Source organism: Triturus cristatus, chromosome 6 (assembly GCF_964204655.1).
Source record: "Triturus cristatus chromosome 6, aTriCri1.1, whole genome shotgun sequence".
Lineage (NCBI taxonomy): Eukaryota > Metazoa > Chordata > Amphibia > Caudata > Salamandridae > Triturus > Triturus cristatus.
In genome coordinates, this window is record NC_140589.1 from 410,383,904 (window position 1) to 410,407,931 (window position 24,028).

Sequence of the window (24,028 nt, forward strand, 5' to 3'; positions counted from 1 at the left end):
CCACTATGAAAGTGCCCACAGGCAACCTTCCATTGCCAACTGTGCCGGGCATCTGCTTTGGATATGTAGAAGAAAACGTACATACAAAAACAGACTACTACCAAAGCCTCTCTTCAGTGCCAAGGAAATAAGAACTTGTAAGCATGCAGTGAAAGCATGCTTTATTGAAGGAGATTTGAATTAGCCTGCCGCCTTGTATGATTCCTGACGCTTGGCTAAACAACACAAACATTTCTTTGCTGAATAGATCACTGAGCAATAGATAATCATGTAATCTTATATTAGGTCAAACATTCAAATCACAGGAAGCTATAATAACTTGGAAAGGATAATGATCTACAGTTTAAAGGAGCTTGCATACTAAATTGGATTTTACATACTGCTTCGTTTTGCCTAGCAGTCCGTGCCATCTGTACAAAGAGCCTAAACACAGCATTTTTTTATTTGGTCTAACATTGAAATTACAGGATGCTAAAATAAGTTGGAAAGGATAATGATCCACAGTCTAAAGGAGCTCCTCAACTATTTGCTAATTTGCTAATTCACTTGGAACTTCTAAGAAGCTTGGTTTTGCATACTGGCCGCTGCCATATGTAGGTTGCTGGCTTTGCACATTGGTTTTTGTAGCTTATAGAGAATCTCAGTCTCTTAATCTCAATAATTCTAGCTGCTAAAAATCGGTTTTATCACGGATAATTTGTTTACGGTTTCTGCTCTTGGTATTTGTAGAATGAGTTTATATGTTGCTGACTTTGCGCATCGAGTTGTTGCTTATAATGAATTGTATGATCCTATAGTGCCTTAATTTAAAAAAAAATTGTTGTAAAAAACAGGTTTTACTTTTGACAAACTATCTTTTACTGACTTAGCCGCATGATTTTTACACACAAAGCACTGTTGTATTTTGAATATTCGAAAAATACTAAACGGTAAATTTTGGTCTTCAATCATGATCGACCATTCTGAGCAATTGATTTTTAACTGTTCTCCTTATTGCAATAGTTTTAAGTAACCCAACAAACAAAGATATTATCACCACTTATTATAATTACTCCAATACTCTGGAAATATTTGGAGCAGTGGTTGGACAGTGATGTGAGAAACCAGGACCTGTTTGCAGCACCCCTGACCCCACGTTTTGCCCCATTTTGACTACTAGGTGCTGGTTTTCTGACTCTAAATAGGCCCTGGGCTCTGCTAACGAGACCCAGGGCCTGTGCTCTGATTAAAAGTACATGGTAATTAGGTATAATTGAAATTAGTACTGATAATCTACCTGTAAATCCCTAGTATATGGTAGGGGTTGTAGGTCTAGAGGCCCAGTAGAGTTAATGTACTTAAGTGTGCACTACTGTGGGCCTGCTGTCATTTTAAAGGCCAGCCCTGCCTTGCAGGCTGCTTTTAAACTAGAACTATGTACAAACTCGACCTTGGAATTCAAGGCACTTTCTTTTACATCAAGGTCATCCCTAAGGTCTCTCCTAGGTCACAGAGGGGTAGGGTGCCTTGTAACTATAAGCAGGGGAAAAATCTACGATGTTTTATATGGCCTGGTGAAGGAAAAACCATCAATTTAATTTTTCCTTATTGTAGCACAGTGGCTCCATAGGATAACATGGAAATACTTTATTAAATTATAACAATTGAAAGAAAGGCTCTAGAACATATACTTCAAACTTTCAAAATAAGTTAGAGAACTTTCTTTTCTTTAAGCCAAAATACAGCCTTCTTGCAACCCTACTCTGAATGCTCAGCCTCTGCCAGGGTGAGCCAAGCTATCTAAATGAGGTGTGAAGTGGCCTGATCAAGGACAAAGGAGAACTGCGCCCCATCCTGCGCAAATGGCAGGATGGGGTGGAGTACCCAAACTGGTCTTCAAAGAGGAACTGACAGTTTAGGGCAGCACAGACTCACCCCCATCTTCTGCACCCCCTGCAAGACAGGAGCCTGAGTAATTAGATTAGTGAAGGGGCTGGAAGGGGAGTGTTAGGGAAGCTTAGCTACACCAGTAGGTTGGCTTAGCCAGATCTAACCCTCCAGGAGAGAGTTTCTCGATTTTGGATTTTGGAAGAATAGTGCTTTCTGGGTCAAGAATATGCCACAATTTGGAGGAAGTGGTCATACACTTGGGTGGCAACCTGCATCGCATTGGTCAGGGGTACCCCCCTGCTTGGCACTCTGGAACTGTGTATGAATATGGGAGACCTAAGGATTGCACTCTTAAGGACTGCACCTGATGTACAAACTGAAACTACAGCCCTAAGGACTTTACATGGCTTCACAAGAATTAAGGAGTGGGAATCCCTGAAAGCAACAGGTTAATAGAGCTCCACCTGAACAATCTTCACCGAGAATGACCCATCTAAAGTGCGTCCAGTGGACTTTTAAGGAGCTGGCCAGGTGCATTCTGGGAAATATAGTCCCAACATTCCAAGGACCCTCTCAGAGCTACTAGAGCCTTAGATTTGAGGTATTTACACCTGGGAATCCCAAAAGGACCTTCTGAAAAGAGATTCAGAAGTTTGGGAATTTTAGTCATAAAGCTCCATAAGGTGACTGACCCGTCAACGAGAGTCAAGCCAACGTCTTCGAACCACCACCCACCGTAGATTTCAGATTCATCCTGCTGAAATCTCCAGAGCTCAAGATTTCCACATTTTCACTAAGGCCTCTCGCTGAACCAAGCTGCCATTGTCGACTTGAAACCTGGTCTGATGAGGAGCCTTGTTTGACGTCAAGAGAAAAAGCTCCAGAAAAATGACTAAGTGCAATGGTATCACTTTGACTTGGGCCTCCCACCTAGTGTATCCGACCAGGGTTCCATTGCGGTCAACCTCAAACTGTGACTTTGTCCTGGTTAAGTGCGACCAGATGTCCCACAGTGGCGCTTTGGGTTTTTAAGCACTAGAAAGCGTTTATTCTCTAAAAATTCATATCTCTGGTTCTCTATATTAGATTTTTGTCATTTTTGTGTGTATTGTTTCATATAAATATACCCTATGTTATAAATAGGTTTTGTATTTTAATTGTATATTGTGTCCTACCTATTTAATATATTGGTATTTTTAAATTCTTAACACACCAGTCTCCTAAATTAAGCCTGCCTGCTCGTTGCCAGCTACCAAAGGTTGAGCAAGGGAATAATTCATTGAGACCTTGACTGGCCCTTTTACTGTGTTTTTGGTCTTAATACTAGTGATAGGTCCCAACGTATCACTACTAATAAACCACTTTCCAACAGTGGTGATCTAAATTCCAATGATTATACATCTTTCACTAGTAGCTCTAGCATGGACCCGTAGGCCTGTGCCCCTTCTGCATGAAAGTGCCAGATGTTGCTCACATAAAAGGTTTTGAGGTCACAAACATGGTGCTATATGTATGAGCCCAGTCGCGTTGACTTGCACTACGAAATGTGGTACATGCATGACGCAACTCAAAATATGCACTTAATTGAGTCACGCAGGGCCACGAGTGGCTTCATAAATCAGGAGCAACGGAGGGCAAATCACTGCATTGCGTTACTCTACCCAGGGAAAGCATTTCATGGGATTTGTGTGTGTGTTCACACGCAACTGCCATGTTTTTTGATGCATTCCCAGATTTACCAGAACTGGTTGCCATGGGAATGTGCCAAAAAGATACACCTACTCAGGAAAGGCATAAGGAAGAGAAATATCTTTATTTCTCCTTGTTACTTCCTCTTTTTACGTGTGCTGCATTCTGGAGCAAACATAGAAAGAGAAATATGCCTCCGGGATTGCTTTTGTGCAGGAAGGTGTCCCTTAAAACACTCGTGCCTGCAACGGAGGAACCCTTGCACCATGGTGCAAGGGTGCCTGCATTTGCACTAGGCAAGCCATTGTGCGCCAGCACTGGAGAAAGTTCAGGAATGCGCCATATTGGGATAAATATGGCACATTCCTGCCCTTTCCCCCTTTGAAACAGTGCAGCAAGGTGACTTGCTGCGCTGTGCCACAAAGTCATAAATATGCCCCATGGAGCCCTGGATGATTATACAAAAATACAGACGCTAAACGCAAAAAATGAGTTCCCTTAAAAATAGAGACCCCAATACACTCGTGAAATATTAGAATACAAACCTAGGCAACCTCTGTCTTCGTCGGAAAAGTTTGAGTTCTCTGTCCAGTTTTACACCATTTTTTAAAGAAGGCTTGTTTATGAGCGGCTGAAATTCTTTTGTAAATTAGTCCCTTTCATTTCTCCGAGAGGTTATATCAAACGGGCATTTGAAAAGGCTTTTGGAATCAGTCCCTGGGTATTTGTTCTCGGTTTATAAATCAACAGAGCACACATCTTGTAAAAGACTAGAGACATGATTTAAAAAAATCTAATTTAAAGGTATTTAAAGTATAGGATGCACAATCTCATCACTAACTACTGCCTGAGTTCGTTATAGGTGTATCGACACAACATCTGTTATGCAGGAACAAACCATAATTAGCAGTCAGCTCTTTTGACAATTAAGTTACATATTTAATGAAAGATGCAAATGTTAAACTATTCTGATCCCATTTGTCACCTGTAACGACCATCCCTGTGAAGCTTAATGGATCGTTATTCGGAATTTGTGAGCTTGAGAGGCTCATTATTCTGCACAACAACTGTCAATGTCAACATCCTCGGATGCTCTTCAAAGGAGAGCTGCCCGTGAGCACTGGTATTCCAAGGCTAGATAAACAAAGAATGCTTTCCAGCTTCACAAATGCATATTGTAAACATGCTTTCCTTTGAAATTCGCCTTGAAAAGAAGAATTGCTGAAAGGCACTACAGAGCTGTAACCATTGGCCTCGCCAAGCACTGGGTGGCAGATCAAAGGCTTCCATGCTCAAAAGACATCGGAGCCCCCACGGATTTGTCGAGAGCAGGGGATACCCTTGTTTTTGTATGTGTCCTTTGCAGCATATGCATATTCCAGACGGTTAACTCCTGCTTACATCCCTCATTAAGCATGACAGATGCCATTTCTTGTCATTCCTTTCAGAGAGTGAAGGTCTCAGACATAGAGCTGTCTAGTTTTACTGCACCGCCAGCTTGGCTGCACATGACTGGCCTATTGACATATCAACAGCGCATTTCCTCTGAGCTGTATATAGTTCTAAATTAAACTTTAGGGGACTGCATCAATCTTTAGCTGACACAATCGAGGCTGTTGCCTACAGAAATATACCACGTCTGTGTGCCTTGTCGTAGTCTGCTAAGGCAGAAGTCTAAAGATAAGCTCCTGAATCTCTGAAACATCCTGACCTCTCTGTGAAGCATGTATGGGCATGTTGGAGGAATAAATGCCATACTCACGGACGCAAACTGGAGTTCTTCCATTCCACTTGTGATCCTGTAGACATATTCGAACAGATGTACCAACAAGACGAAAACCAGGGTTACACTGATAGACCACAGTATCTCGATAACTGAAGCCATCGCCACTGATATGGCCATTGACGATCGGATCAGGAGATCCACAATGACCCGCTAAATTAAAGAGAAAACAACAATTAGGATAATAAAATTACAGTCTTCCAATTTGATTCAGATGTTTACACTAAGGCCAAATAATCAGCCCTGTCTTGATAGTCCTCTTTGCTTGATATTAGTGAATGAAATAACTGTCCCTCAGTCATTCACATTTTCATATTGAATACTTTGCTACCAATCACAGAGCCTACCATGTAAGTTTAAAATGTATCCGATTTACAATGCCACTGTAATGTCAGATGCTTGCAGTGCAGGCTGTGGATTATTGCCTCCTTCAACATTAACACCTATAAATCACTTGTTATGAAACTAAATAAGTAAATTGCTAATTAGGCTCTTATGAGTGCAGCACACTATAGAACAACTGTTGCATGTGCTACCCAAATTCATCATAAAACACTTGTTACGGTTTCAGAGTGACCCTTTATCTGATCAACATAACACAGCTGCCCTCTGTTCCCCCTGGTGCTTCCCGTGATGGAGATACCAGATACCAAACAAGTCTCAAACACACCTGGAAGATTGCACGTAAATCACATATGGCCCCAGAATGCAATACCTTTACAAAATGAGTCAGATGCACTCACTCATAAACACAAATAAATGCACAGTAGAGGGCTTAGATTCGGACCAAGGACACGATGCCAAAGCAGCCGATCAGTTGCATTCATCAGGTAAAGCCCAAACAATGCCTAGTTGTAAGCATCACCCTAGATAACACACTTGATACACCCGGCCACCTGGACCACCTCAGTTGGCATTCATGGCCCCTTCTACAGGGCCAGACTGGTAACCCAAAACAGCCCTGGCAATTTTGTCACTCCAGCCCCACGGGGGGTAAGTGTGAAGCACAGCTGCGTTTGTTAATAGGGGCCGATAATGCAGCTCTATTGCAAATCCCCTCCCATAACAAAACCGGCCCACCACAAAAAACCAGCCCCCACCCTTCCAGCCTCCTGGGGAAATGCCTGATGCCCGCTACGGCCAGTACGGCCCTGCCCTTCTATCTCAGTGGCATCAAGCATCTAACCACACAATTTATGACCCACTGTACCAGTATTTCCTACCCAAAGGTGGAGGAACTTCACTTTATTACACCCATTGTATAGTATAAAGCATGCCATGTATCAAATGCAAGTTGAATTCCAGCATGCAACTGTAAGAGATGTGGCTGCTAATCCTGGCCTTTATTGTTTAATTAAACTTAAACTGTTCCTAATTGCCAAGCCTTGCTGTTCTCTTTTTTGATAATCAGAACATGCTTCAACTTTAGGCGAGGCAGTGATCTAGCAGATACACAGACTGCAGCCTGGAGACAGGAGGATCCAACCACCCAAGCCCACTCTGCTCTCAATTCTGAAGAAAAAGGTGCAGCAGGCACCTCACTTTACTGTAAGCATGCTGGACCGTGGCGGGCTGATTCAGCCACTGGTAAAAAAATCTGTTTGATTCATTAATACTTCTATTAATGGAATATATATATATTTATCCACACAAGTGACAAACAGCTTTTTGCAACTATTTATTTTGGGGAAATATATTTTCTTATTCTATCAAATTCATTTTTTATGTATTGCAAATTTAGCTCTGTGGGGTTACAAGGTACACTTAGTAACAAGTTGGCTAACACACAGAAGCAGTTTTTCCTACGTGGCAAATAGCTATATATATGTCAGCAGTATAGATATGCCCACATGCATGCCCACTTATGATGAAGATATTCCACAACACTTGTGCAATTCCCATGCTAATCTACCCTGGCCTTACTGAAGAGAATTGGGTGAAATTAATGTACACTACATGCTTTGCTAAAGTATACATTCTGTGACAATGTTCTACAGTGTCAGATAGCACACCTCTTATCAAAGCTATCCCTTCAGTGAGGCTAAATGGTCTAAAGTATTTGTACAACCTCCAGATACCTCAAAGGGAGGCAGCAAGTATAATCAACCAATCCTTCTACTTAAAGACTGACATTTTCTCAGAATTTGCAACCAGATGAACAGAACTTTTGACAATAAGGTATCACAGACTATGGGATTGACCCTTTGTAAAATTTTTAAAATCCATCGAAAATAAGGGCCAATGATAGTGTCATATTCGGGAAATCTAGACCTAACCAAGCCTTTTATAAGTAAGTGATGACTTGAAGGTAAAAGTATTCATAATGCAAGGCATAATAAACTAATCACATACAATAATAATAAAATATAAAAATACAAACAAGCACCAGTATTATCCTACTCGGAAAATGTAAACTAAACATGGTCTTGTGCCAGCTTTCCCCACCGCCTCACCAGGTCTCCTTCTAACTCCTGCTGAGTCGGTAAGCCCTGCACCTTGCCATCGATCCCCGCTGCCTGCCATGGCTACTGATGTTACCCTGGTGTGTCAGCCGAGTTTGCCTGACTAGACAGCCTTCTTTTACTGTTTTGTTAGCCTGTGTCTGCCTGACATGTATGCCTTTGTAGCCTTTATTCCACAATATAGATGTACTGCTCCTGGCTAGGCTTTACTTAGATAACCAGGATGCTTCTTTTTCGGTCCAGGGAGGACGTGGCTTGGCAGTTCGGACTGGACTGTTCCCATGAGGAACAGGGTCAAGACTGATTCACATATGGCTGGGTCTAAACTGGGGTGGTGTGGTGAGCAAAATAACAATGGATTAAACCCAGATCCATGTAACTGGGGGCGAATGTTTGCATTGTTCAGCATTTCATCCATCATGTGTTCCTTCTGCTTTTGTCCAGATGTGGGTCCCATGCTCACTGCACCACTGGATTCAAGCTAACCTAGCTGATGAGGGGTGATGAACTGAAACTGGTCCCAGGATGCTTGTTTTTGGTTTACGAAGGACCTGGCTTGGCAGTTGAGGCTAGACTTTTACCATGAGGAACAGGGTCAAGACTGATTTGCATATGGCTTGGTCCAAACTGGGGTGGCATGGTGAGCCAAAGAATAGTGGATCGAATCCACATCCTTGTAACTGTGGGCGAATGTTTGCATTGTTCAGAATTCCTTCCATCACTTGTTCCTTTTGCTTCAATTAGTTCCCAGCTATTTTATTTCTCTATGTCTTAGCCACTTTATTGTTTGATTTTAGGCACTGTGTTTGTGTTCTTGCATTCTGTTGGACTTGGCCCTTCTTGCAGGGTCATCCCTGTATTTTTTCTGACCTGTTGTTGGCTGTTTTATGACTCTGGGCACAGTAGCACTGCTGATCAGTGCTAAAGTGCATATGCTCTCCCTATTGTAAATTGATGTATGGATTAGGGATTCCATGTGTGGCTGATATGGTTTACTTGTCAGACCCTAGTATGGTGCACCAGGAGTGCCCAGGGCTTGTAAATCCAAATGCTGCTGGTGGGCCTGCAGCACTGGTTGTGCCACCCTCAGAAGCAGTCTGTAAAAGTGCGTCTAAGGCCTGCCATTGCAGAGCCTGCGTGCAGTCTGGTACTGTCATGCTGACTGGGCAAGTGCACCCCCTTGCCAGTCCCTAAACCTTCCCTTTTCTTCATATCAGACACCCCTATTGTAGGCCCAAGGGCAGGGTGCATTGTAAGTATAAGGTAGGACATGCCCTGGTGTGTGTGGCATGTTCTAATAGTGAAATACAGCCAGTTTCATGTTTCACTATTGCAAGGCTACCTGTTCTCTATAGGCCAGAATGGGCAGTTTGATTATTACATCTCATAATCCTAACTGATTTAGGGAACATGGTAGAAATTCGAATTTAGTGTGCCTGAACTCAGAATAATAAAATACATCTTTTAGTGAAGTTGGTTTTAACATTCAGTGTTTGAAAATGCTACTTTTAGAAAGTAGGTATTTTCTTGTCTAACCATCCAAACCTGCCTCTGCTAGGCTGTGTATTCCTTGTCTGAAGTTTGAGTGACAGGGGCTGGGGAAATTCCAGGAGGCAGGGTGAGTCTGCACAGGGCTGAATAGAGAGATCTGCATCTAGATGGGTGGGAGGAGTTGCACCTGGGACCTGAATAGGGCTGTGCCTTCCCTCCAAAATGCTGGCTCCACCTCCTGCGGTGCGTCTGATATCTCTGCCCTGCACTCTGATAGGAAAGAAGGAGTCTTGTCAACAAAGTGCTCCAGGACTGACCAGAACTGGTTTGGACTAGGCAAAGGCCCCTCTGCCTTCACCTTCAGAGAACAAAGAGTAACCTTTGCTGAGGAGTGGAACCAGAAGAAACTGAGGAGAGACTATCCCTAAGCTGAAGCGCTGTTTGGGGGATTGGCCTGCAGTGGTTGCCTGACTGCTAAAGAAAGGAGAAAGGACTTTGTGTGCAATGTATTCAACTTGTGAAGGATCTCCAAGGGCTTGGAAAAGAGCTTGCATCCTGCTGAAGTCTGAGGGCCAACAGACTTCACCCACCAGCTCCCCAAGAGTTCTTCTGAAGTGCCTGCAGTTGTGCTGGACTTTTTGAGGACTTGCGTGTCGCAAGGAGCTGGAAGCGCGACTCAAGAACAAGAAGCGTGTCGCCAAACTGCCGCTGCACAACATGAAGCGCCGCGCATCGCCGGAGAAGAGGATTGAAGTCGCATCAGACGCCGCCGCATCACCGGGAAGCGTGTCACAGAAGAATTGTTGAGTCTTCGCAGGTCCACCGAAGCACCTCCCATCGCCGAAGAAAAGGATCGGTGTCACATCAGATGCCGACACATCTCCGGGAAGCATGTCGCAGGGCCTGTCGTGGCTCATCACCGGAGACGAGGATCAACATCGCATCAGGCGCCGTTGCATCTCCGGGAATCATGTCGCAGGGCCTGTCGTGGCTCATCACCGGAGAAGAGGATCGACGTCGCATCAGACACAGTCGCATCACCGGGAAGAGTGTCGCAGGGCCTGTCGTGGCTCGCATCGTTGTGGAAGCAACTCGCATCGCCAGGGGAGAGGATTGACGTTGCATCAGACACCGCTGCATCACTGGGAAGCATGTCGCAGGGCCTGTCGCGGCTCGCATCGTGAGGAAACATCTCGCATCACCGGGAAGCGTGTTGCATCAAGAAGAAAGCGCCACCTTTGTTTATTTGCACCGGATCTTCAACGCATCACCGTCCTTGCAACACTTTTTTTGCCCTGTATGTCAAATCTTAAGGTACATTGAACTCTGAGTGTCGCATTTACCATCTTAAGAGAACTAAGCCAAATTCTACCATTTTAAAGTAACAGTATTGTGGATTTTTGTCGTGTATGGTCTTGTGTTAAATCTATATAAAGAATACTTATTTTTTATATGAAACTTGTGTGGTGTCCATCTGTAGTGTTGTCAATTGATTACTGTATGTGTTCACAAATGCTTTACACACTGCCTCTGAGATAAGCCTGTCTGCTCGTGCCAAGCTACCATAGGGGTGAGCAGGGGTTATTTTATGAGTGTACCCCTTTACCCTGACTAGACGCAAGGGTCCCTATTTGTAACAGGTATCTACCTATGCCAACTAGAGACCCCCAAATCTAACACCTTCTATTTGCCTGCCTTTTCTAACCATATTTTCCGCACCTCGCTAAATGCTTTTCTGGCTTTTTTTCCTCTCTCCTCACACCTTTCACTTCCCACTGCCTATTGCACCTTCCTCCTGAGGACCTACTTAATGGAGGCTGCAGTGCGGCTGTACCACTGGCACGCCAAAGGCAAGCCGGTCTGTACCCGGCCCTCTGAACACCCACTGCAGAGCTTCGGACCCTGGACCCCAGATGCCACAACAACTGCTGCATCACTTCCCCCAGCTCCATGGAAGGACCTTTCACATCAAGCCTCTTTGTTTCACCTGCAATCCAGGACCGCCAGTCTGCACTGATCCCGAGCCACTTCTACCCAAAAGACCACGAACAACCCTGAACCTCTCCATTACATTCTGCTCAACAACCAATCCCTCTGAAAACATGCCACAGTAATCTGGGACACCGTCACCACCCTCTCCCCTGATGTCGCCTTTATCACAGAAACTTGACTCAGCCCCCCGACGAACTTCGACATCTCGACCTCAACTCCTGATGGCTACAGGATGATACACAAGACCGTATCAACAAACACAGCAGGGGCATTGCCATCATCTTCAAGGAAACCATCCAATGCATCACCACCGATGACAACCCCACACCCCTCACGGAATACCTCAACTTCCAACTACAGACTGATGCCATGACAACAATAAGAGGTTCCCTCGTATACAGACCCCCGGCACTTTGACCAGCTTTTTGCTACACCATCTCCAACCTCATTGCCCCCCTAGTCATCGACTCCTACCACTACATCCTAATTGACGACCTGAATTTCCACATCAACAACCCCAACTACACCACCCTCCTGGAGAACCTGAACAACATCGGGTTCACCCAACTGGTCATTGGATCTACAAACTAAGCTGAACACACACTTGAACCCATCTTCACCTCCTGCAACAAAATCAAATTCAGCCAAGTCACAGAACTTACCTGGACGTACTATGCAATTGTCCACTTCACCATCTCAGACGTTCAGCACACCATCACCAAGCACCACAGCTCAGCCCACCGCTGCTGTGGCAAGGTAACATAGACTCAGTGGACTGAGGCTCTCATCACCACCCAACCCGACCTATAGCAGTCCATCCAGAACTTCCCTACATGGTTCACCAAATGAGTCAACTTAGTTGCCCTGATAAAACCAGAAAGAAAAAAAACAAGCCAGCTGGTACACCCCAGAGCTCAGAACCACCAAGCGCTACCAACTTGAGAAACAGTGGCATGCCACAAGGAACCCCCCAACAGAGCCACTCACAAAGCAGCACTCTGCAACTACTACCTATGCTTCAAGGAAGCCAAGAGTGCGGCCATACCAGCCCACATCGACATAGCAGCCAACCACACAAAAGAACTCTTCACAATGTCAAGGAATTCTCCAACCCGGCAACCACAGAGAACACAATCTACCACTCCCAAGAACTCTGGGACACCCTCTTGGACTACTTCCAAAGCAAGATTGACATCATCTGCAACTTCGAGCCTGAACCCATTGCTCTCAACCTCAACAGCATCGAACCACCAGCGCACACCAGCCAAATGATCACCACCTAGTCTCAGTTCACCTCCCAGACCCCAAAACTATCATGTCATCCATTCACTCTGGGGCAGTCACTGACTCCTGCCCTCACCGTCTCTTCAAGCTCCAAACCAACCCAATCAGCAAGGAACTCACCAGCATCATCAACACATCCATCACCACAGCAGCCCAACTGGACAGATGGAAACATGCAGAGGTCAGACCCCTCCTACAGAAACCTTCAGCTTAACCCAGCAAACTCAAAAAGTACTTGATAAAGCCATTAACCTGCAACTCACCAAATACTTGGAACAAAATCACCTACTTGATGCCTCCCAGTCAGGATTCTGTACCAACCACAGCACAGAAACCATGCTGATCGCAGCTACAGAGGGCATCAGAACCATCCGAGACCATGGGGAGACGGTTGCCCTGATCCTACTCAACCTCTCTGCTGCGTTCGACACCATATTCTACCACACCCACGTCAACAGACTCTACAACATCGGTATAGAGAAAACCACGCTCAGGTGGATTGCCTTCAATCTCACCAGCTGCAATCAGAGCATCCGGCTAGCTCCCTTCAGATCCGAACCAAAGGACATCATATGTGGCATACCGCAAGGATCATCTTTCAGCCCCATCGTGTTCAACACCTACATGAAAACACTCATAGATGTCGGCAGAGCCCACTGCATCAATATAATTTCCTACGCAGACGACATGCAACACCAAAAGCCCCTTCCACTACCAGCACTAACTTCTGCAACACCATGACCTACTAGCCAACTGGATGAGGGACAGCTGCCTTAAACTCATCTCTGACAAGACAGAAATACTGCCCTTTGGGAAAACACTTCCATATGGGACTACAGCTGATGACCAAGAGAACTCGGACCAATACCCACATCAACAGATCATGCACACAACCTAGGCATAATCCGCAACCACAAACCAACCATGAGACGGCAAGTCAACACAGTCGCCTCCTCCTGCTTGCACTTCTTCTGCACGGTCCGCAGAATCTTTCGATGGATCCAATTCAACACCAGGAAGTCCACCATGCAGGCCCTCATCACCAGCCACCTCAACTACAGCAAAGCCCTCTACACAAGAATCTCCACCCAACTCCTCAGAAGACTCCAGACCTTACAGAATGCTGCAGTCAAATTCATCCTGGAACTCCCCAAATGGACCCACATCACCCCCCTCCTCAGACACCTCCAGTGGCTTCCCATCCAGAAGAGTTGCCAGTTCAAGATCCTCACACACGCCTACAAAGTTCTACATGATCAAGGACCAGCCAACATCAACCACAGGCTGAACTTCCATTGACCCGCAAGGCACTTGCCTTCTCCCTCAATAGTGCATTCCCATTCCCCCTGCATCCACCGCAGCCTCAAAGGAAGCTGCTCCTTTTACTAAATCACAGCCAGGATCTGGAATGACTCGCCCCTTCATCTTCAAACAGCACCCTCCTTGGCGGACTTTAGAAGAACACACAAGATCTGGCTTTTCCACAAAGACTCCGCAATCTCAGCACCCCTAGGGATGACAGTCCTGAGCTTTACGATTGAAACCCTTCATAATTAAGCCCTGAAGTGCAGATACAAGGTTGCAAGATGTAAGGCCTAATTAAGCTAATGATGGATAAAATAATAAAGTATACAAATGAAAACATTTACAAAATTGTATCTAAGCATCATTCACAATACAAGTTCACGTACATTTGATAAAGTAATTTAGCCAGAAAAACATTTCATATTTACCAAGGCACTGTGTTTCTGCACCACTCCAGAGACCATTTGCTAAGCACTCTCTGACATGAGACCCAACAAGTGTGTACCCTGCATTGCAAGTAAAAATCGATGTAGCTCCATACACTGTTAATGTTCCAATCCTGTTCCCATTTACTGGAGAAGGAAGCTCTCCACAAGAGACAACTGCAGAAAAGAAAACATATTGAAAACCAAATGTGAAGCAAATATGATAGTCTAGTCATTAAATTACAGGAACAAATTACATCTTAAGCCTGTCGTATACAAATGATTTGTTGGATATTTTACATCAACCAATACTTCTAGAGTTCAACCTATGTTATAAAATGTAGGTAGACAAGAGTTGCCATGTGATTTCATCATTTAAGATGGCAGTGTTGCTTAGTAAACACTCCCCGCTGACAAAAAAAGCTGTTCTGGCAGTTATGAGTTCAAATTTCAGGCAGACAGACTCAGTCTTCTACCCTTCCTAGATCAATAAATAGAGTACCATAAATTAGGACACAATAAAATCTGTTAATTGGAGCAATTAGAAACAGCCAAAGTGCAGTGTGTAGCAATGTATTAAATAAATTATAATTAGGAGGATATTGTGCATTCCTATAATAAAGATGTCAATATTTGCTACACTTTATACTGTTCAACCATGTGGTCTCATTAGGCCCAAGTAGGTACACCACCATTTTACAGTCTCACGTTTTAAAGTTGCCATCTTTTTTTTTAACAAACACCTTTGACACACATTTGCTTGCCTGCATGTACAGGATAGTATTCTCTGTAATGGTTTTGCTTACATTTAGACTTCTTCATAGGCATATTATCAAATGCCTTGAACATTCTGAATGAGGGCTAAACCCATTGCACAAAATGCTGTTTGTTATTGAGCACTCAGCAATAGAGCTAGCACACAAGAATCAACAATATCGGCCTGATTAGGCCTTCGCCATGAATACATGCGTGAAGCTTTTTATATATACAACATCACTCCTTTGTTAGACAGAGAAGCAAGTTGCTGACACTGCTGAGGTTGCCCTATGCCGCAATTCCAGCCAGGCTGATTCCTATTTACCTCTGGCAAGGGATGACACCCAGCTCTCCACTAAGACAGGCTGTCTGATGACACTTACATAGAGGTAATGGGGGAGTTACATCATCCTACAAAAATTCTAGCAGATTGACCCACCCTAGACACATAAGGATAGGTACAGCTAGGTAGTAGCACAAAATATAACAGTACTCATATGAGAATATATATTCTATCTAAAAGTAGAATGGCTGAATTAATTATTTTCTTTACCATTCTTGTAATGCTGAACAGTGTTCTGTGTCCTTCTGTTAACTGGAATGATCTTCTTAGCAACATGTATGTGAGTTAAAATATTTAATTAGGTTTCTCATAATCTGGGATGAACCTAAATTCACTTGGGCCTGATGAAAACCGCAGACCTGCCAGGCCTACTTACGGCTGAAACATGTTGACCTGATACAGCAGATGCGCAGGATTAGTAATTCTTTCTAATGGCATTGTCCTTCTTTTTTATGTTCCAAAGCTTTTTATTGGCAGTTAAATTATCATAAGATAGTTCAAGGATGCATAGACTTTGCAACATACAAAATACAGAATACAATCTAATAGAATTAATTGCAATACAAAACATAGATCATTATTATATCACAGACGGTAAAAGTCATGCATGAGCAACAAAGTCACATAAGAGTAGATAATTTGTATTAGTAACTAGAAGCATGATATTGATAGTCAATGTAGTAGTGTAAACATATATATAAAACATTTGCTATACCAATAGTGAATAATAATTTCTTACCTTTGATATTGACCTTTAAAAGATCTATGCATAGTTGAATGAGGAAAAGGGGGAGGAATAGAGTGAATGGGGAGATCTCAGCAATGCCCCATACGGAACATAGGAGCTAATGTAGTGATGTAGCCTATATGGCTATCATTTTCCCTCAAGAGCAGCAAACATATACAAAGTAACCCATATTATAGAAGAAATCTGTGGGAAGGTCCATTTGTTTGAATGTTAGTTGTGAGCACTTCTTAAGAAGGAGAACCATGCCCACCATGTATGATAAGAAATGTGGTTAAATGACTTCGAAATGTGATTAAATGACTTCCAATCTGATAAAATGACCATTACAGCAATCATCATGAATAGATCCGGATGGGCCATATCAGTACTGCGTGGATCAATCATATCTTTAGATGCCCACGGGGCCAAATATTACAGTGGTGTATTCTAGAGCTATTAGAGTGTGGAAAATTGCTGTCAATTGGAATTGGACATGGTCCCAGCAGACTCTGAGAAGTTGAAAATGATAGAGTATATGCTGATGAGAACCAGTCTCATCTTTGCAATTTTAACATCTGTCATCATCACAAAGCTTTAATTTATGTAGCGTAGCTGGCGTCCAATGTAGAAGATTCATAGCAAAATGTATTGCTTGGAAAATAGCAGAAGGTTTCTCAAGGCTAGTTTATTAATGATTTGACAACTTTCTTTTGAGAAGTGAGCTACTGTATCAGAATCGAAATGTTTGGCCCATTTACTGGTTAGACAGTACTGTTGTAAAGGGGGAATTAGAGATTGTCCTATAGATTTTGGAGGCAATGTGACCAGACCTAAGTCAACAGGCTAGGAGGCTTGGTAGGGAGGGATAAGCAGGATAAGCAGGACTGTAGCGCTAAAAGGTTGTAGAATTGAGCTCGGGTAGAAAAGGGCAAGGGGTAGTTGTCATCACCAAATAAATCTTTAATTTGTAAGATGCCCTTGGATGCCCAAGACTTCGGCGAGAAGTTAGTAGTCTGTATTCTAGTCCTGGGATTATACCAGGGAGCTGTTACCAAGGAGTTTTGCAACGGTATCTGCATGTGTTTATCCAACCTTTTAGCCCCTATAGTGTTGGAAAAGATTACTAGTAAATGAGGAGCTTTCAATTGTGGCATAGTGATGATGGTCAAAAGATTAAAGCGGGTATCCAAAGCAGTTTTTATTTCCACCCATAATGGAAGGTTCTGGGAATGGGGTACGAACCAAAGAGCATACTGAGCAGCTAGGAATGCTGATTGATACAGACTCTAGTTAGGGAGGTTACAACACCTTAAAAATATATTTTTCCTAAGGATTCTGTATGATATGCGTGCCTTCCTATCTCTCCATAGGAATGTAGAGATTCATTTATCAATGTCCTGGAAGAAGGAGGTTGACATATGAAAAGTGAGCATGCCCTAAACAAAATTAGCAAAAAGGAGTAACCATCATTTTGAGAGTTTGGTTTATACCCCACCGCAAAATAAATTTAGGGAACCACATATTCAATAAGTTTCGGATTTTGGAGATGGCCTGTGTTTCATTCAGAGAAAGATTATAGGCTAAGTCTTTACCAAACCAGTTTCCCAGATATTTCAGATGGTTTGGCTGCCATTTAAGGCTGGAGTCACCCAAGTGGGAGGAGAAACAAAGTGGATTTAATTGAAAAACTGTTGTCTTATCTCTGTTTAAAGAATAGACTGAGACCCAGGAAAACTTCTGGATAATGTCCGATGGAATTGTCCTCTCAAGTCCTCTGCAAACATTAGAACATCATCCGCATAAGCTGTGGTTTTGTACAACTTGAACCCAAATTGCAGCCCTTTAATCTCCTGGGCCGAATTTAATAAGGTGAGGAGAGGATTGATGGAGAGAAGAAATAATAGAGGAGAGAGAGGGCAAGCCTGATGCGTGCCTTTATGTAGGTTGAAGTTGGAGAAGGCATCACTTTTGATTCTAATGTTAGCTTTAGGGTTGGTGTAAAGATTCATAATCATAATAATAAAAGACGTACCTAAATTGTGTTAGTCAAGTACTGCATGAAGAAAAAGACAAGATACTTAATTGAATGCCTTCTCGCCATCCAGTGCAATGGTGGCAGTTGGTGTAGTGGAGAGATGAGACTTTTTGATTACATGGAAAAAGGTTTCTATGTTGTCACTAGTGAGCCGTCCCTTTACAAAACCAATTTGTGAATCATTTCACAGCAATGGCATAACCAGCTCCAATCGTTTGGCAAGAATATTTGCAAAGATTTTTGCTTCCATGTTTAAAAGTGATATGGGCCAAAACGTTTTGGGATCAGATAGATCTTGATCCTTTTTCGGAATGACCACTATTGTTGCTTCTGTTGCTTTACCTGAAACTTCACCGGTGAGGGCAAAGTGGTTAAGCGTATTTTTCAGCTGACCCACAAGAGTGTGTTGGAAGGTCTTGTAAAGGTCAATTGTGAGCCATTCAGGACCTAGAGCTTTAATTGATCATATTGATTTGATTGCAGAAATAATCTCTTCTAGGGAGATCCCTCTCCAACTCAGAGACAAAATACATGGGAAACATTGAGGAAAATCTAAACATGCAGTCTTATCTGGGGGATTCTGAGGTGAATATAGTTTCTCGTAAAACCTCCTAGACTGCACATATTTCTTTGGTTTTAAATTCATGAGATCCATCCATATCCTTGATTGACGTGATGTGATTGCTAGTACCTTTAAATTTCGGCATATTGGCAAACGTTCTACCAGCTCTATTTCTGAGAAGATTTTGAGATTTTTGCACTTGAACTTGAAGATGAGCCCTTTTGCTGACAATGGAATTAAACATATACTGAAGCTGTTTAATTTTGTGCAATAAGGTTCTATCTTTGTAGTAAACACAAGGTGGTGATGAACGGAGTGCTGAAACCTTTCAAACACTCACCCCCAGTCACAGATCTGGGTTTAAATCTTCATTGTTCTTTAGCTTACTTCGTCATTCTAGTTCAGACCCAGCCACATGAAAATCAGTCTTGGGCCTGTTCCTTATGGGAACAGGTGGGCCCAAACTGCCAAGCCAAGTCTTCCCTGGACCAGAAACAAGCATCCTGGGACTGGTTTTAGCATAATACCCCTCATCAGCCAGGCTAGCTTGAATCAAGTGGCAAAGTGAGCAAGGTACCCACATCTGGGCATACCCTGCCAACTTAGGGCAAACAAAGCAAACACAAGGAGAAGATGGACGGAGCACTAAAACTTTTCAAATACTCACCCCCAGTCACAGATCTGGGTTGAATCCCTCATCGTTCTTTAGCTCACTTTGCCACCCCAGTTCAGAACAAGCCATATGCAAATCAGTCTTGATCCTGTTCTTTACGGGAATAGTCCAGCCCAAACTGCCAAGCCAAGACTTCCCTGGACTGGAAACAAGCATCATGGGACCGGCTTTAGAGTAACACCCCTCATCAGCCAGGCTGGCTTAAAAGACAGCTCAGGCTGGACTGTTCCCATGAGGCACAGGGTCAAGACTGATTTGCATAAAGCTGGGTCTGAACTGGGGTGGCAAAGTGAGCTAAAGAACAATGATGGATTCAACCCAGATCTGCGACTGGGGGTAGTGTCTGAAGATGTTTTCCGTCTGCTTTATTTCCGACCCCGGGGATTGTAAGCGATCTTTAATGTCACAATTCTTTTTTTCCATACGCTTAATGATTTGGCCTTTAACAGTGCATTTAAATGAATCCCGATCACCGGGGAGGAGACTGATGTTTAATTTTCTTTAAAAAATAATTCAACTTCATTCTTAGTATTTGAAACATCAGTTTTCTATAAAGACAAATATCCGGGTCATCAACATTAGCGGTGTAAAAACTCTTAAATACCATTGTTTAGCCTGGATAGCAGCCAACGACCATTAGAGTTGTGTTTTGATGCGATAATCGAAAGGCCCAATATTTTGGAATGAAGGATGAGGACACAATTTTTCTTCCCCTGTGTTTCAGAGCATGTAACATCAGCTACTTACCCCTTTCTCATGAGAAGTGCTTCCTTGAAGCCAATGTTGGTTTCCTGTAATATTACAATGTCCCCACATAAATCTTTACAATGGTTTAGAATTTGTGTTCTTTTCACTGGATGATTTAGTCCTTTGGTATTAAGGAAGATTACATTAAGGGAGGCCATTAGGAAGTAGCAGGTGATACTGGAATCCACTTCTGACAAAGGTGCCAAAAGCAAATGGTTCTGCTTAAGAGCAAAAGTAGTCAGATAGAGATTTTTGGACCATCACATATCTCACAAGTGCTGGGCAGAGGGAGGTGAGGGGGCCAAGGAAAGGAGTTTAGAAACACCAGAAAGCCATTTTAAGCCATGTGGCGTCTACCCACCTGCGGAAGTCTATAACAGACAAAAAACATGGGGGATGTCATGTAGGAGCAAATAGGAGGCAGCTCAAGAGCTGGTACACCCCATAGACCGGCCAAATAGAGCATACTATAGTAATTGCAGCCCATATTTGGCATAAAAGCACATTCTGCAAAGCATAACATGTAAAACATTATGGAGTAATGGCCGGCTCCCAATCACACCTCCCAGACAAGAAACAAATTAATATGGGTATTTGGGGGAAGGGACCTTACTTAAATGACAATGTGTATAAATAGATCATAAAGTCCCAGTGAGAGAAGGAATCAGAAAAGGAGCATTATGTGAACATATCGACTAAATATCTCAAGTGGAAGGTGAGAATGAGAGACAGAGACAAAGTATGATAATAAAAAAAAGGGAGCACAGATTGTGCACAGTGATAATCCAGCAATATTGAGACTATTCTATCATAATGAGAGAAGCCAGCAAGAGGAAAGCATAGCCTAGTGATACCAATACAGACAAAGAGGACATAAAAAATAAAGTAATACCCTAAAATGCAGAAGGAGGTTGATTATCCGAAGAATAGTTGGAGTTCAAAATACATCTCTGCATAAAAAGGTAACAAGTATCCAGAGCACTCCTAGGATAGGCCAAGGAGACAGCACTCAAACATTCACCCAACATGAGAGCAAAAAGACATGTCAACAGTAACACTGAGCTAACAGCAAAACATCATGAGTGGTAAACCCACATTTCAAAAGCTAACCTTTACATCTATCCTTTCAGCATCAGAGAGCCTGATGGTTACATCTTTTAAATCTTTGTGTATCCCAGCTACTCCTATTTGAAGGCGATCTGTGTTTGTTTTAGTACTTTGAACAATGTCATGTACTGCATTTAGTTCCACTAAAATGAGTCAGGGCCACTTTTCACAGGAGACTCTGGGATTGAAGGAGACTGTTTAGAGCGCTTCAGGCTTGCATTGGTGTCCCTTTCCTTTGGGTTGTTTTCTTTAAAGTCAGCTATAATGTACTGTTAATGTCCTGTAGATCCAGGTGATTAGTAAAGAGCTTAAGGCAGAAAAGTAGCTCAATGAGGACTTGATGTAGATAGGAGAGTTTGCAAATTGAAACCAAGTCTTGTTCTTTGTGGTTTACCCTTCACAGCAGCCACAATACCACTTAACAGAGCAAAGAAGCACTTTTTGAGGGAGCCATGTTATGCTTCTTGTTTGTTGTGAGGAAAGCCTGCTGAAATCAGAATATAGGTCAGCACTGGGCAGCAGCCATTGTAAGTGGGACAGACGATATCCGCTGAGGGTAGGTGGCGTTAGAAGGCAGTAAAAAACGGTTGATATCAGTAAACGGTGCCTCCCATAATAGAAGGCAGTAACCAACCTCTTAACAAGTTTTCGCACAGGGCAGCCCAAGAGTGCATAAATCAAGTTGTGTGAGAATCAAAATGAGCTCAGACTGGATAAGGCATGGCACTGCACTCTTGCAGTTGCGAAAATGAGGCATAAAAGACGAGCTTGGTCAACACTATAAATAAACTTTGTTTGTAAATGAACTGCACACCTAATAGTGCCGATATCGGCAACCCCCCCCCCGCGCTTAGCGGTAATAGTTGCGCCACACAAAATAAACAGACCACACAAAAGTTTGTCGGGAAATAGTTTGCTGCAGGTTTATTACATACAAAGAGTATGCCAACTTGGTGGGTTAACATACGGGTGATCCAAAGGCAGGCAGCGGTGACTAACCTAAGCTGCCCTGCCTGCCTGATGAGCCAAACTGGACCGTGGCCAACCTAATCGGTGCTACCATTTTGTGGGGTTATCCCCCTTACATACCATGGACCCCTAGTCCATCACTTTTACTCACGCCTTTTTAGGGGTGGAGCGTATCCAGGCAAGCCCCAGGTTGCTCAGGCTTACAGCCACCTGAAGGACTAGCAGGGTGCCCTTATGCCAAAGTCCCAGTGTCCTGCCGTAAAGACTCCTGGAACTTTGGCATAATGCACCCCTGTTGTGCTCCTGAAATGGTACCCCTTGTACCAATTAGCCTCCAGATCGCCCTGTATCTCCACCAAAGTCCTGGATGTGGCCACCGTCTTATCCAGGGCCCCCCATCATGGCAGGCTCCACAACCTCCTGCAACGTGCGGTTCCCAGTCCTTCTAGCTGGACATTTCTCTTCTACCTCTGACAGGTTACCAGTCCTTCTAACTGGACAATTCCCATCTACCTCTGCAAAGGTTCCCCATCCATATTGGGGTAACCTCGTGGTGTATGCACTAAAGAGACCATGCCTTATTTACCAAGCCCTTGTTATTTTATTTGATTTTGAATTCAAGATGAACCAAGCCCTCCTGCTTGGTGGGTTTATGCCTGGCTTATTTAGACTTCCGTACGCAAGTCCGATGGCCTCCACTTAAATTGGAAACAACTGTTCTCTGTTTTAACAACAGCTTTATTTACCCAACCAAAAGAATGTATGATGGCCTCCCCGGATTTGAGAACAACTGTTCTCTACTTTAACCTCAGGTCAGGATGAAGTGCCTACTTGTTAGGTGTTGCTGGGTCAAGCATTTACCCATCACCGCCCAGTCACTGTTTTCAGAATCCACTGGAAAAACAAATTGGAGTTCGCCTCCCAGGCCAACAGTGTATTTGTTAACAAGTTATTGTTTGAGGCCCACACCATGCCCTTATCTCTGCCAGCTGGCCTCCTCCTGTGTAGGAGTACTGCGCCGGCAAGTAATCTTACCCCAGATATCGGGGTGCTTCCAATATCCTGCTACATATCAAGTCCTTGTTGCCTGCAAAACCCATTAGTCTGGCTGCGATCTACAGGTGCTCTATCGCCACCCTGGTGTGTGTAGCGGCTAGTCACATTTTGCTAAAGTTTTACCAAGGTGCTGGAAAAGATGACACTGCCAATGCTCTTTGGATTTGGGAGGAGATGGGGTAAACATATGAACGAGTTTGCTTGCACCCTCTTAATACAAATGCCAGAAGTGATCTGGTAACTGTCAGCCTACGTGTTCCGAACCTATATGTCTCCCCACTATTGGAGTCACAGCACATGTTTGGAATGCCAAACCTACGCAGCCCGCTATGCTGAATGGTTACCCATACTCTCATGTTTACACTAACCCTGGGCGTAGTTCGCGAAGTAGCGCTACGTGTAGCTACGCAAAGGGCACTACACGCTACGCCTAGCACTTCGCGCTACGCGTAGCACTTCGCGAACTGCGTAGTACCCAGCTCGCACTGTGCAAGATGCCGTTTTCAATGATTGCACAGTGCAGACAAGCATCCGGCACTGTGCAATCATTGAAAACGGCATCTTGCACAGTGCGAGCTGTAGTTTTCTGCCGCTCGAGTAGATTTTTACTCGAGCGGCAGCTTTCTCAACGTGGACTGGTAGTTTCTCATCGCGAGCGGTCGAGAGCACACGCGACCACTCGCAATGAGAATCCTGACCTCCCCGCGTTGAGAATCTCACCGGGAGGTTTATTTTCCACGCTCACGATCGGCA

The 24,028-nt window shown here is 43.7% G+C and overlaps 1 protein-coding gene across 1 annotated transcript in view; it reads right to left on the reverse strand.

The window, feature by feature from the left end:
* CSMD1 (CUB and Sushi multiple domains 1) overlaps positions 1-24,028 on the reverse strand; it is a 2,626,220-nt gene that overhangs the window by 478,686 nt on the left and 2,123,506 nt on the right. Inside the window, exons 46-47 of the mRNA XM_085610820.1 lie at positions 14,304-14,477; positions 5,321-5,494 (exon numbers count right to left, since the gene is read on the reverse strand). Coding sequence (XP_085466946.1) covers positions 5,321-5,494; positions 14,304-14,477 — 348 coding nt within the window. The remainder of the gene's footprint in view (positions 1-5,320; positions 5,495-14,303; positions 14,478-24,028) is intronic.